Consider the following 15,524-nt stretch of genomic DNA (forward strand, 5'->3'; position numbering starts at 1 on the left):
TATATTATATTATGCATACTGCATGTATTTGTAGAGTTAATTGAAACTTTGTACTTTCCAACTTAAAACTTTTATCTATTGTTTACAGGACAATGAAGCAAATAAGACCGGAAATGTACACTCCACAATTGGTGAAGTTAGTATCGCAAAACCAAAACCATTGAACTGCAAATGTTTGTCATTTGAGATATTCCCAATTGATTGTATCTTCCTTTTTTTAATTAGGTTGAAATGGCTGATCCTAGTTCATGGTCTAAAGTTGATAAATCAGGATACATTGCAAAAGAAGCACTTGGGAGCAAATCTTCAATCTCTAGAAAGAGAAAGAGCAGCATCTTAGGTTCAAAGAGTAAACGTTTAAAAATTGAAAATGAGGATTTGATAGAACTCAAGATTACTTGGCAAGAGGCTCAAGGCCTGCTAAGGCCTCCTCCTGACCATGTCCCCAGCATTGTGGTGATTGAAGGTTTTGAATTTGAGGAATATGAGGTACCTTTTTCTCGCTTTATGTTAGAAATTATCCAAACTGTCAATTTAGCGTGTAGTTGTAAGACACTTGCGTAAAGTCGAGCTAAAAAGACTGGAAGGAAGGGAAGTGGACATGTGACATTGTAATGTGATTTTTTGGTTTATATATCGTTTAAAATGTTGAAGTCTTTTAGACTAGTACTTTAACTATTTTGTTGGTTTTGTTGTTACCTTGTTGTTTTAGTCATTTAAATGGTAGAAATTCGTATAAATTCTTGACTCCCTTGTGCTTTTTTAGGATGCTCCAGTGCTGGGTAAACCAACCATTTTCACCACTAGTAATGAAGGGTAAGTCACTTATCTTCCATCATTCGTCCATAATTTGATTTGTTGATGGCTTGATATCTTTGGCATATTTTTTAATAGTTTGTGGAATGATGTTCCGTTGTAACTTGCATGGACAATTTCTTCTAAAGTTTATACTGTTGCATAGAGGCATATGAATGACTTGTATCTTATTGTGCTTTGACAATGCCCAGACCCACTTTCTTGTGTTAAAATTCGAGTTGTTGTATTTAGAAGAATAAGAACAAGGATGGAACTCTCTATAGAGACAATAATACCATGCTAAGAGTCCTCTATCTCCACCTTAAACCATTCGATAAAGGCACATGAATTATTTTATATTTTAATGGTGACCTTAGCATGGTTATCAAAAACCACACAATTTTTTTCATTTTTCGTTTTTTGTTGTGTATGCTAGATTAGCATTTTATATGCACGAGTGTATTTATTATTGTGCTTATGCTATCAGTTTATTTAGAACCTTAAAATGACAATTTATACCTTCTGCAAAATTTAATCTCTTTTATTCTTGGTAATTTACTCTATTAATTTAATTGAGCATATTGATTATCAAATTTTTGTGGCAGTGAAAAGATCCAGTGGGCTCAATGTGAAAATTGTCAAAAGTGGCGCAAATTGCCAGCAAGTGCAATTCTTCCCTCAAAATGGACGTGCTCTGACAATTCATGGGACCCAGAAAGGTAGAGCAGTGATCCATTTCTCTTAATTCTTGTGGAATTTTTGTTTCTGTACGTGTGTGTCTAGCAAGATAGTGCAGATGAAATTAGTAAACACATATCCCTGGTGAATAAGAATGCATGCCATGCAGGCTTAATGGATATGGGCCAAGAGTGATGTGGTATGGATGAAAAATTCGAGAAGTTGAAGGAGTTGGAAATTTTTTCTTTTTACTGTAAATCTAATTATGCTTCAATTGACTCCTTACTTTGATGGATTTTTTCCCCCTTTTTTTTTTGAGTCATAAAATTGATGCCTTGCTGAAAGGTAGCTCTTTTTTTTTCTTTAAATCTTACTCCATGAAAACAGATCCTCTTGCTCAGTGGCACAAGAGCTGACTGCAGAAGAGCTCGAGAATTTGCTACCTTCTTGTAATTCAGGTTTCGATGTTGACTCCTTCTTTTGAAGCAATGTTTTGAATTGCTTCTCTGGTACTTTGTAATATTTTAAGGTATTTCTAAGCTATGGTATTATAACAACTCTAGTTCTGTTCAATGCATTTATTTGGCAGTTATTTCAAAGAAAATGAAGGCCACTAAGCAAGAGACAGATAATGTTGATGCTATGGAAGGACTTGATACACTTGCGAACCTAGCTATCTTGGGGGAGGATGAGTCACTCCCTACGTCTACCCAGGTTACAACGAAACACCCCCGGCATAGACCTGGCTGCTCTTGCATTGTTTGCATTCAACCTCCCAGTGGGAAGGGCCCTAAGCATAAGCAGACATGCACATGTACTGTCTGCTCGACCGTGAAACGTCGATTCCTTACCCTACAACAGAAGCGTGAGAAGAAACAAACAGAAAAGGCAGAGACAATACGGAAAAAGCAGCAGCCTCCTCCCCCCGGACAATCATCTGAAATAGTGATTGAAGACGACTCGTTGCCTTGTAGTAATGCAGGAGATAGCAGCCCAAACCCAAACAAGGATGGAAATGGCGGTTCAGATGACGATCCTAACCGGATAAAATCATCTACCTTACCATTCAAAGGTCAAATCGACCTCAATATCCAGCCCGAGCGAGAGGAAGAGTTGTCGCCGCAATCAGACTCTGGTGGCATGAAGGCACTGCTTGATGGCACAGAAAGACATCTCAGGCAGCTGAGTATTTTGAACTCCGGGGATGCAGATTCTTCAGGTAGCCAGTCAAAGGGAGTCGGAGATGAAACAAGGGAACAAAAACTCAGCAATGGTGTAGTCCTCGGAAATAATAGTCACAATTCTGATAGGGAGCTTGTGCAGCCTTTGACTATGAATGTGTGAAGTTCCAACGAACTCCCAAGTTGGTAATTACTTAAAGTGACATACTCTTGCAAAGCTATGTTGAAGTGGGGAAGATTTTTGTGTGTACATTTATCCACTTCGATTAAATGCTTCTTTTTTGAGTGCTTGTACATAAATGAGGGGTAGGAAACTGAAAAGGGATTGGTGAAAAGCTAACAATATGTCCGGTAATGTAAGTGGATATCATATCAGTTTGTTTAGGCAAATTGTAAAATGCAGCTGAATGGGATGGTAGGCTGATGTAATTAATTAGCCCAAATTTGTTCTCCGTAATTAATGTTAACTTTGTGTATATTGTTGGGAAGAGCAATACTTTAGAATAGAATCTATTCAGCATTGGCACATTATAATTTTGTTGGTGGAATGCAATTATATATTTATACTTTATCTTTTTCATTCTATGAATTTTCACTTTCAAAATAATTTTTTTAATTAATCATTTTGGTGGATTTCTTCTTTGAAATGATTGATTTAGAAATGCTTAACATCTAAAAACAGTGTGTATTTTATCATTAGCTTGTCTATTTATTAATGACTTTCTCGCCAACCATAAATGATATGTTTAAAATTTTAATTAATTAACATATTTATTTATTTATGGTAAAGCATGAATCTAACGAGACAGTCTTCTTATTTTCAAGGAAAATAGAACTTTATCCTAATTCTTGTTATTGTAAAATTCATAAATAACAATCTAATTTTAAAAGAGAACGTTTAATTTTATTTTACGAGAGCTTCCTTGTTCTATTCTACAGTCAACCACTTTTCAAAACAAGTTTATAAAAAAGAAAAAATAATGTAACGCAACTACGCAACCTTGATTAATTGTGATCATTTTAGTTTTTGTTTTGTTTAGAAAAAGAAATATATAAATAGAATGACTTAAACAACAAAAGGTTATCCATTTACAGGCTTAATTAGAAGACAAGGAACATTAAAGAAACTTAAAATGGGATGAAATGGGAAGTTCTATTTAAATAAACTACAATTTCAGCTAAAAAACTCCCTAAAAATAAAAAGATCAAAAGAGAGTCGTGAGGACAGAAAAAATATGACCAAGTCAAGTGTAAATAGAAAAAAAGCAATGCCATTTGTTGTTATAGGAGCAACCTTTGGTGGTTCCAAGTTGTAAGCACCTTTGTTTGATTAGCATCAAATAAATTCGGTTGTTCCTCGTTTCACAGCCTCCTATTAGAGTACCACCCCAAGAAGAAAAGGGACTTTTCTCTCTTCAGAACCCTTTTGTTGGTGACAATTTTTGTTGCATTTTGTCACCACCTACTTTCCTCCCTGTTAGTCCATTGATCATAATCTAGAGGAGGATGAGGAACACACCCTACTGTGTTAGATGATGACCATTGTTTATGGTCTTATATGTGATTTCTGATACTTGATTTTACCAAGTTCAGAAACACATAGAGTAACAAAACAGTATAAGAAAAAAAAAAAACATAACATAAGCAAAAATGAATGACCTATTCTCAAGTTCCTTCAAGAAATACACTGATGTGGCGCCGCAGAGCGACTACATGAACGATGTGGAGGCCGGAAAGGAAAGTATCAATCTGGACAAGTTCTTCGAAGATGTGGAGAATGTGAAGGAAGAAATGAGAACCATCGAGAAGCTGTACAGAAAGCTGCAAGAGGCGAATGAAGAGAGCAAGATTGTCCACAATGCTCAGACCATGAAGGATCTTCGCGCGAGAATGGACCAAGACGTGTCTCAGGTGCTGAAACGTGTGAAGATGATCAAGGGTAAGCTGGAGGCTCTAGAAAGGTCCAACGCAGAAAACAGAAAGCTTCCGGGGTGTGGTCCAGGGTCCTCAGCGGACAGGACAAGGTCTTCGGTTGTTAGTGGCTTGGGGAAGAAGTTAAAGGACTTGATGGATGACTTTCAAGGATTGAGGGCCAGGATGCAATCGGAGTACAAGGAGACAGTGGAGCGCAGGTATTTCACAATCACTGGGGAGAAGGCAGATGAAGACACCATTGAGAATTTGATCTCCAGCGGCGAGAGTGAGAGTTTCCTCCAGAAAGCAATTCAAGAACAGGGGAGGGGTCAGATTATGGACACCATTTCTGAAATTCAGGAGAGACATGATGCTGTGAAGGAGATAGAGAAGAACCTTCTTGAGCTTCACCAGGTGTTCCTCGACATGGCAGCTTTGGTGGAGTCTCAGGGCCAACAGCTCAACAACATAGAGAGCCATGTTGCTCATGCCAGTTCCTTCGTTCGCCGCGGCACCGAGCAGCTTCAGGAAGCTAGAGATATTCAAAAGGACTCCAGGAAGTGGTACTGCTATGCCGTCCTCCTCGTCATTGTCCTCATCATTGTCCTCCTCTTCCCTATATTGATAAACATAGCGCCTCACTTGTTTTGATTAAACACGCTAGATTCACCATGTTTTGTGCCTCGCCAAATGGCAGTTTTGATCAACATCACTTCACACATTTTCATTCATAGCCAGATAGCCTTCATTCTCATCACAACTTTCTCTGAAGCTAAGGATCATTAGAACAAAGGTTATTCTGATTTTTTTCTTTCTTTTTTTTTGAATTCACATAGAATTGTAATAGGAAGACTACAACAGAAACATGATCATCACAATGTTGTAACCATAATGGTTGAAGTACTTACTTAGTAACTTGACTTTCCATATCATCGAGTGACTTTCCAGATCATAAATAGGTATATCATATAATGGGATCCAAATTCCAACAGAATAAGCTACACCTCGGAGTGATGTCAATCTCCAAAGAAAATACTTTTTTCTTTTTGTTTATATAACTTGGCCCTTTTTTAGGCTTAAATTGCTTCTTCAATGCCGTGGAACTAAATACATGAATTAAAGAAAAGCTACTCCAGCACAGTGCGACACAAAAATGGCCTTACTATATAATCCCACGAGGTATTAAGGTATTAATGTTGTCTAATAGAGTTGACCCCATTTAACGCGATTTACCCATTCAGAAGTTGAAATTAACCAAATGCAAAGATGATTAACAATAAATTGGAAGTGTTGAAAATTGTCATTTATGAACACATTCATTTTTCAAAGATTGGATGGCAAGCTACCGTATGATAGAGTCCAGCATGCCCATAAGCCGCTTAGAGTATGATCAAGAAGCCTACGGGATTAAGAGTCTGTGTGGTAATTATGAAAAGTCATCGTATACGTGTTTAGCGTTATTTAAAAAAAAAACTTTTAACTTCTTAAAGAATTAATTTACAGTTTTTTGAAAAAAAGGAGAAATATATGACTTCTCCTTTTTGATAAGTTATTTTATTGCTGTTTTTACTGAAAATATTGGTCTTCTATTATTATTTTTAAGAACTGACCTTCCACCACCATGTTCACGTAATGATTCATCTGCTGAAAATATTGACCCTCTACCACCATTTTCTGAACCACTTTTCAATATTTGTTATCATCGTTATTTTAATATCCATTTTCTTGTATAAAAAATTGTATTTTTTGAGTTATTTATCCAAACGCAACCACTTTTAAAATAAGTACTTCTATAACTAAAAATTCAAACACAAAATAACTTATTTATAAGCTGCTATTAATAAAAGGTCAGATAAAGTCAACTTCACGTGAAGTTGATGTCAGAGAGCCGTTAACAGCTCTCAAGTATCAACTTCACGTAAAGTCGACTGCACCTGAATTTTCACCTTAATAAAAATCCTTATACTTTAAGTTCTTCTTCCAAAAAAATTTATTTAAGTTATTTATACAACCTGGACCTAAAAAGAGAGAGATATGAATGAAATGATTAATGAACTTAGTATCTTTGAAGACTCTTTTGCATTGGCCATGATTTAGAGGCTGTGATGACTCGCAGAAGTCCTGATGTCAATTCATGATGCTAACTATTTAGAGGATCTTTGACAATGCAGGTTGAAACCCAGTTAATGAAAGACAGATAAATGAAAACTACTATCATCTCAGGGCTGTACGATGGTAATTTCTTTAGTGAGTTCTTCATCTTAACCTCTTGACAGTCAGTCAATTTACATAGCAACAACAGGGGAACTCAGCCAAACAACTAGAGGAAATAAAAAACCAAAGCACATACACAAGATAAAACAGCATAGGGCCATAATTTGCCAATATCCAGCCTTAACAATATATAAGCAGTGACCAAATAGGAAATTCCTCTTTAATCAACATAATTAGTAAACAAAAAAGGAAGGCAAAAAGAAATCTCAATTTAATTTACAAGCATCCCCAAACTCAATCATGTACCGGCATTGGGAAGAGCTGCCATAAAGGAATTGTAAGAAGACTCGAGATCAAAGTGAAGTTGCCGAGCCTGCTGTTCTGTCAACTCATCAGCTGCCCCCATCTTCGACAACCTCGCAATCCATTCCTTCATCTTTGTTTTCCCCTCGAAATCAGGTGGCAAGATCGTCAACTTATTGAGGGAAGCATAAAGGTCCGAAAGCAGTGGGTGCACCTGATCCACAGCCACCATGTTAAGCTTCAACGAATCCATAGCCGTAATAAAGTTCTGCACACACTCAGCTACAATGGCAGCCGAGGTTGATGTAGAGGCAGCAGCCGCCGCCCGATGCTCCACCGTAGCAGGAATACCGGATATCACAAGCCGGTTAATGGCAGCAGGGCACTCCATCTTGTAAGTGTCTGCAAACCGCTCAATGCTAGGGACAGTGTCTTTGAGCGTGGAAGCCAGTGTTTTGAAATGCGCAATTAGCTTCTGGCACTCTAACTCATACTCCTGTGGTGAGATTATATCCCTAACATAGGCTTTCTCAAGCCTCTCAGTGGCTTTGATAATGGCATAGAGCTCAGCAAAGTTATCATACATTTCCCTCTCGCGCTTGTCATTCCATAGCTTAACCTCCATAGTATTACTATAAAAGGGTAATATGAATACACTGTGAAGGAGGAGGATTGGAGAAGAGAACGGGACACGCGCAAAGGGATGAGCCCCTCTTCACTGAGGAATAAAAACAAACACAACATGGTCACAAATGTAACAGTGCTAAGATCACAAAACCAACCAAAGGGGTTTGGGGAATCTAACCTAAGATCAGCAGTTCGTAACATGACAAACCAAAATGCAAAGAATATACTGTAGACTGTAGAGTAGTGCTAAAACCAAGAGTTGCGAATTCACCATTCTCATGTGATAAAACAAAACAACACAAAACAAAACACGAGAACAATTCCTAATAAATATCCTATCTTTCCATCGGAACAAACCAGAAGCAATCCAAAACAGTCAATGAATCATACTGGGTTTCTATTATTTGCTTTCAAATCCCGAGTGAAAAAAAGAGGGGTTTTTTCTTTTGTACATTAAGAAACCCAGCTTGGAATGGGTAGATTGTGATTTGTGAAACTATCATGAAATATTCATTATAAGGAAGCAAACAAGACAAAGGAGCGCAAACATTGATAAAAAACAAGCAAAGCAGAAAAGCAAACAAGTAAGCATGAGAATCCCATTGTAAAAAATCAAATCCCCGGCATCAGGAGAAACCCGAAATTAGTAAAATTGCGGATAAGAAAGAGAGGGAGAGAAAAAGAAGAAACTCACAGAGAGAGCAGGAAGAAACGAAGAGCTTGATGGGAATTGGGGAAAGGGGGGTGTTTGTACTTTGTAATAAAGAGAGAGTTTGTGGAGAGCGGAGAATGAATGAAAGGGAAGGGGGTCTGCATGAGATTAATCAGGTGCGATACGGTGCACCCGAGAAGTTGCGTCTGCGTTTGCGTGTTCGGGTCCCACTCGCGATGGCTTTGCTTACGTCATCAACGTGTAGCAGCAAATTATCCACTAACCTAAGTAATCAAAAACATCCCATTATTAATGAATAAAATTTAGCACAATTTACCTATATAAAATAAATATGAAAAATTTTATCTAATTACAACAATTGAAAATTAGTTATGTGTATGTTTTGTTTCAATTTTTATATAATTTGTGAGAGTTAACCACGGTTTTTCAAATACACATAAATTGTGCTTGACAACAAAGGTTTACATATAAGAAAAGTTGAATGTAAATCGTGAGAGGTAGCCACGGTTTACTCTTAAAGAATGGAACATGAAAATCGTAGGTGGCAGCCACGATTTATGAAGAAGATAGTGTGTGCATAAAATCTTAGAACCAGCCACGGTTTATGCATGAGCGGCTATGTGAAGTTGGGTGACTGAAAGAGAATCCGGGTAACTTTGTAGTTTATGATAGTTTATAATTTAAAATTTAAATAGACATAATTTAAATTAATAATTTATAAAATTATATGTATTCGTATTATTGTATTCATATGAATATTTGTAACTAATTATAACTAACTATAAGTTTACAAATATGATACTATATAAATCAATTATATGTGTAAACTTATAGTTAGTTATTGTAATTGTGTAAAATAAAGTATTTTACAAGGATATTTATTGAAACTAATATGTTAATTATTTATATACTTAATCTGGACACTATAATTTCACATTAAGATAAAAAAAACCTATTAAAATTTTTATGGATTATTATAATCAACCACTTTTAATATTATTGCACATCATTCAGCTACTATATTTATAATTCAATGATTATAATCTGTAATTTGAAGTTGTCCAAAGTCAAAATACATTATATAAGACATCCAACACAATTACATTGTGAACTTTACACGTATATGTACTAATATCTCAAAAAATCAGTCAAAGATCAATAGGCATGTTTAACGAGTTATTACATATAATTCAAAAATTAAATTATACCACTCAATGTATCCACGTTCAGCTTTTCTTGCTCGTAAACCTTTGCTGCCAGGCACGGGTTATGTGTATTTAGAAAACCGTGGTTAGCTTCCACAGATTATATAGAAATTGAAACAAAAAATACACGTAACCAATTTTTAATTGTTGTAATCAAGTAAAGATTTCTCATTTTTATTTTATATAGGTAAATTGCCCTAAAATTTAGTTAGATTTGCATTCCACCCGCCTTCTTGGTGGACTATTTTTTAATAAAAAATATTTAATTTATTTTTAATATATATTTTAATAATTAATTTTAATATACATGTAATATATTATTTTTTAATATTTGAATCCAATATTAAAATAAGAAATTTGGAGAAAAGAAATTCAGGTCAAACTAGTATAAAATAATGTAAAGAAAAATTAGTCGAGATATAAATAACTTGTCACTAATTTTATTGAAAATAGTTTTTTTAAAAATATTTAGTTTCGAGTCAAATGAGACCAATATGAAAATATAAAAAATTCTAACTCAAAATTCTAAAAATTTAAATTTTACAATTCACCATTCTATTTTGTCGGATTTAATTTTAAATATTACTAAACATTACGAATTTTATGGTGGACCGCATATTTAAAAACTTTTATGAATTATTTATATATAATTTATTAATTAATGAAATTTAATACTCAAATTTAATACTGAATTTAATCTAATTAAATTGCATTCAAATATGTTTTTAACTTTTTATATACAAATTAAGAACGGTAGGTATCATGCACTTTTATTTTAATAAATGTGAATGTTGTTCTTACCAAATTGAATATGAGGCCTTTAATATTATCTTTCATTCATATGACTTCCAACAAAAATTCTTACATAGCTAAAAAGAAGTTAAATGGTACAGACTCTTCATATTTATCTAAAAAATCGTAAATTTGAACCTTTTTATTTTCAATAAAAAATATAGCTAAAAAAAGAAATAACTCAAATAATAATTAGATGTGTTTCAAACGTATTTAAAGAATTATTTTTATTTTTTATTAAATTATGATTAAACATAAAAAAAATATGTGTGTCGGACGAATATTGAATTAGTGTTATATCCAAAATATGTATAACAACTTAGCAAAGTATTTGTACTTGATAGCTTATTATTAGTAATGATCCGTTACTCAAACCCTGATCCACAACCATGACAATCTCAGAACCTGGTATAACTGGAAGAGATACCATCTCTAACAACCTCTCCACTCAAACCACCACTATCCCAACAAATCCGGATAACAACTAGCATAGACTCCGTCAAACCAGCAACAGATATACAAATAACAAACTTGATACGAATAACAAACCACACAACAACAACTCAATATATATACTAGTAAGCTACTAGTCTAAAGGTACGCAATATTCAGTTTTACTCTGAATCATTTTACACTCTTACTTACTTGAGCGTTGGAGACCCTTTGCGGACGAGCTATATCTCGAAGATATCTTTCACGCAGAAATATTTGGCGCCCACCGTGGGGCCTAAATTTTTCTAACCCTACAACTCTTTACCCTACATATTTTTCGCTCTTCTTTTTGCAGGAAACGGCACATGGCAGACGAGCATAGTCACGCTCCCTCGAGTACCAACCAAGCCGAACTCCTGGCGATCAATGAGGTCCTCAGGGCCGAGAACTAGAGAATGGATGAACTCCTACACCAGAAGCAACACGAAAATAGCAAGGAAGGGGAACACAAGAATACTTAAAACAAATAATGATGAGCATACGTCGGAGTCAAAACACACCATACCTAATCCCCCGAAAACAACCACCAAAAGAACCAACCCCTTCACAAAGAAAGTCATGAGCTTCGAAATGCCCAGAAACTTCATCTTACCGTCAACTTTAAAACCTATCAAGGAATAGGAGACCCAAATGTCCACGTCACCAAATTCCACGCTATGATGTTTATGAACAAGGAATCTGACCCAATACTATGCCGCACTGGTGCACGAAAATTACTCTCACAATATATAATTCCGCATAGCTAACCAGCAAGTGCACTGGGTCGTCCAAGTAATACCTTACGTGAGTAAGGATCGAATCCCATGGAGATTGTTGGCTTGAAGCAAGCTATGGTTATCTTATTATTCTTATTCAGGATACCAATAGGGTTCTTTAATTTTAGTTGTAAAAAGTGAAAGGGCATAAAATAAATAATTGTTACTCAATAATTGAAAAATATGTTGGGGTTTTAGAGATGCTTTGTCTTCTGAATTCCTGTAACATAATGCTTTCTCACTTTCAAACATGCAAGGCTCCTTCCATGGCAAGCTGTATGTAGGGCGTCACCGTTGTCAATGGCTACTTCCTATCCTCTCATTGAAAATAGTCCAAATGCTCTGTCACAGCACGGCTAATCATCTGTCGGTTCTCGATCATGTCGGAATAGGATCCATTGATCCTTTTGCGTCTGTCACTACGCCCAATGCTCGCGAGTTTGAAGCTCGTCACAGTCATCCAACCCCTGAATCCTACTCGGAATACCACAGACAAGGTTTAGACTTTTCAAATTCTCAAGGATGCTGCCAATGGATTCTAGCTTATACCACGAAGATTCTGATTAAGGAATCTAAGAGATACTCATTCAATCTGATGTAGAACGGAGGTGTTTGTCAGGCACACGTTCATGGGTTGAGAATGGTGATGAGTGTCACGGATCATCATATCTATCACAGTTAAGTACGAATCAGCATCTTAGATAGAAACAAGTGTGTTTGAATGAAAAACAGAAATTATTGCATTAATTCATCGAGACGCTGCAGAGCTCCTCACCCCCAACAATGGAGTTTAGAGACTCATGTGGGCAAAAGGTACAAAGTTCAGATCTAAAATGTCATGAGATACAAAATAAGTCTCTAAAAGTTGTTTAAATACTAAACTGGTAACCTATGTTTACAGAAAATGAGTAAACTAAGATAGATGGTTCAAAAATCCACTTTTGGGGTCCACTTGGTGTGTGCTGGGGCTTAGACTTGAGCTTCTCACATGCCTGGGCTGTTTCTGGAGTTAAACGCCAGGTTGTAACCTGTTTCTGGCGTTTAACTCCAACTTGCAACCTGTTTCTGGCGCTGAACGCCAGAATGCAACATGGAACTGGCGTTAAACGCCAGTTTACGTCGTTTATCTTCGCGCAAAGTATGGACTATTATATATTGCTGGAAAGCCCTGGATGTCTACTTTCCAATCCAATTGAGAGAGCGCCAATTGGATTCCTGTAGCTCCAAAAAATATATTCCGAGTGCAGGGAGGTCAGAATCCAACAGCATCAACAGTCCTTTTTCAGCCTAAATCAGATTTTTGCTCAGCTCCTTCAATTTTAGCCAGACAATACCTGAAATCACAGAAAAATACACAAACTCATAGTAAAGTCCAGAAATATGAATTTTGCCTAAAAACTAATAGAAATATACTCAAAACTAACTAAAATATACTAAAAACTATATGAAATTACCCCCAAAAAGCGTATAAAATATCCGCTCATCACAACACCAAACTTAAATTGTTGCTTGTCCTCAAGCAACTAGATAAATAAAATAGGATAAAAAGAAATCAAGAAGCAATAGTATCTCAAAGTTTTAAGTGAAGCTCAGATTCTAACTAGATGAGCGGGACTAGTAGCTTTTTGCTTCTGAACAGTTTTGGCATCTCACTTTATCCTTTGAAATTAAGAATGATTGGCATCCATAGGAACTCAAAATTCAGATAGTATTATTGATTCTTCTAGTTTAGTATGTTGATTCTTGAACACAGCTACTTGATGAGTCTTGGCCGTGGCCCTAAGCACTTTGTTTTCCAGTATTACCACCGGATACATATATGCCACAGACACATAATTGGGTGAACCTTTTCAGATTGTGACTTAGCTTTGCTAAAGTCCCCAATTAGAGGTGTACAGAGTTCTTAAGCACACTCTTTTGCCTTAGATCACGACTTTAACCACTCAGTCTCAAGCTTTTCATTTGGACCTGCATGCCACAAGCACATGGTTAGGGACAACTTGATTTAGCTGCTTAGGCCTGGATTTACTTCCTTGGGTCCTCCTATCCATTGATGCTCAAAGTCTTGGATCCTTTTCATCCTTGCCTTTTGATTTAAAGGGCTATTGACTTTTTCTACCTCTTTTGCTTTTTTTTTTCACTGCTTTTTCTTGCTTCAAGAATTAATTTCATGATTTTTCAGATCAGCAATAATATTTCTCTTGTTCATCATTCTTTCAGGAGCCAACAATTTTAACATTCATAAAATTCAATATAAAAATATGCACTGTTCAAGCATTCATTCAGAAGACAAAAAGTATTGCCACCACATATAAATAATTAGAATTTTCCTTATTAAGAACTCGAAAAAATATTGCCTCTTTATTCTAAAAATCTTACTATTTTATTCATGTTTGATGATGATGAGAAAAATAAATTATAGCTTACTTGGAGATAAAATCAAAATAAATATACTAATTACTACTACTCATGTATAACTTCTAAGGTAAATTCCTATAAGAACAACTATCACAGAGTTAAGACTAAGATTAGGACTCAACAACCTTTATTTTGGGAGGTGGATGCTCCTTTGGTCTGTGGGGTGCTTGGTCCTTCAAAAGACAGCTTCTAGCGCTTCAGCTCCTGTATCTCCGGATATTTGTCTTCTTTCAGATCGAATTTAACTTCCGGGATCACTGATCTCAGACCCATTATTTTGTGGTACTGGTCTGCATGTTCTTTAGTTAAGAACTTCTCTTGATTCTAAAGTGGTTTTGGAATATTCTCTTTCTTGCCTCTTGAAGTGGTTTGTTTTTCCTTAGGTGCCATGATCTTGATGAGTTTTAGCTCAGTGATCACGGAAAAACACACCAAACTTAGAGGTTTGCTTGTCTTCAAGCAAAAGAAAGGAAAAGAGAGGAATATAAGGAGAGGCAATTTCGAAAATTCAAAAGATATGATGAGATTTTGAAAAAGATAACTTTGAATTTAAAAAAGATAATATGATGAGTTTGAAAAAGATTTGAGAAGAAATTAAAAAGATTTGACAAGAATTCAAAAAGATAGATGAGTTTTGAAAAAGATTTGAAAAGAGATTGAAGAAGAATGAAGAAATACTTTTAGGATTAAGAATTTTTTTGCATTTTGAAGTTGAAAGTTGAGAATTTGTAACATGTTTATGCAAGAAATCATGAATTGAAATATGAAAAATGAAAAAAATTTGAGTTGAAAACGAATCCACCTCCTCCCCATAATCCTGGCGTTAAACGCCCAAACGCTGCATGTTTTGGGCGTTTAACGCCCATCTGTAGCTTCTCCTGGGCGTTTAACGCCCATTTGTAGCATCTGGCTGGCGTTAAACGCCAGGAACTCCTTTGTCACTGGGCGTTTTTCTGAACGCCCAAGACGCTGTAAATCTGGCGTTAAACGCCCAGAAGATGCTTCTTTCTGGCGTTTAATGCCCAGATGGCTATCTCTACTGGCGTTGAACGCCCAGTAGATGCTTCTTTTGGGCGTTCAATGCCCAAAACAGCTCTTACTGGCTTTTTTGCACTAGGGAGCTTCTTTTCGCTATTTTATCCTCTGAAGCCTTCTGTAACTCTGTATCATTCACTGAAATGTATTATCTAATTTTTAAAATTAAAATTACAAATAAAATAAACTCATGACTGAATTGCCTCCCAGCAAGCGCTTCTTTATTGTCTTTAGCTGGACTATTACTAAGCTTTAATCAAGTATCAGTTTTGAGCATTCTTGCTCAAAATTGCTTTCAAGATAATGTTTGACTTTCTGTCCATTAACAATGAACTTTTTGTTAGAATCATTATCCTGAAGCTCTACATATCCATATGGTGACACACTTGTAATCACATATGGACCTCTCCATCGGGATTTCAATTTCCCGGGGAATAATCTG

At 35.8% G+C, this 15,524-nt stretch overlaps 3 protein-coding genes across 5 annotated transcripts in view; 2 read left to right on the plus strand and 1 right to left on the minus strand.

The window, feature by feature from the left end:
- LOC107480637 (B3 domain-containing protein Os07g0563300) overlaps positions 1-3,229 on the plus strand; it is a 9,137-nt gene extending 5,908 nt beyond the window's left edge. For all 3 annotated transcript variants that reach the window (XM_016100792.3, XM_016100793.3, XM_016100794.3), the window contains exons 9-14: positions 89-136; positions 226-489; positions 767-816; positions 1,401-1,514; positions 1,861-1,931; positions 2,063-3,229. In XM_016100792.3, the coding sequence (XP_015956278.1) occupies positions 89-136; positions 226-489; positions 767-816; positions 1,401-1,514; positions 1,861-1,931; positions 2,063-2,817 (1,302 nt within the window). In that variant the 3' untranslated portion in view covers positions 2,818-3,229. The remainder of the gene's footprint in view (positions 1-88; positions 137-225; positions 490-766; positions 817-1,400; positions 1,515-1,860; positions 1,932-2,062) is intronic.
- Positions 3,230-4,304: 1,075 nt separating this feature from the next.
- On the plus strand, positions 4,305-5,219 carry LOC107480569 (syntaxin-124). Its single transcript, XM_016100724.3, has one exon. It carries the CDS (start codon positions 4,305-4,307, stop codon positions 5,217-5,219), a length of 915 nt encoding a protein of 304 aa, XP_015956210.1.
- Positions 5,220-6,770: 1,551 nt separating this feature from the next.
- On the minus strand, positions 6,771-8,537 carry LOC107480638 (vacuolar protein sorting-associated protein 28 homolog 2). The gene is made up of 2 exons (XM_016100795.3): positions 8,407-8,537; positions 6,771-7,803 (listed from the first exon to the last, which is right to left on the minus strand). Exon 2 carries the CDS (start codon positions 7,708-7,710, stop codon positions 7,081-7,083), a length of 630 nt encoding a protein of 209 aa, XP_015956281.1. The 5' UTR covers positions 7,711-7,803; positions 8,407-8,537; the 3' UTR covers positions 6,771-7,080.
- Positions 8,538-15,524: the final 6,987 nt, after the last annotated feature.

The sequence above is a fragment of the Arachis duranensis genome, chromosome 3, assembly GCF_000817695.3.
Source record: "Arachis duranensis cultivar V14167 chromosome 3, aradu.V14167.gnm2.J7QH, whole genome shotgun sequence".
In the NCBI taxonomy this organism is placed as follows: Eukaryota; Viridiplantae; Streptophyta; class Magnoliopsida; order Fabales; family Fabaceae; genus Arachis; species Arachis duranensis.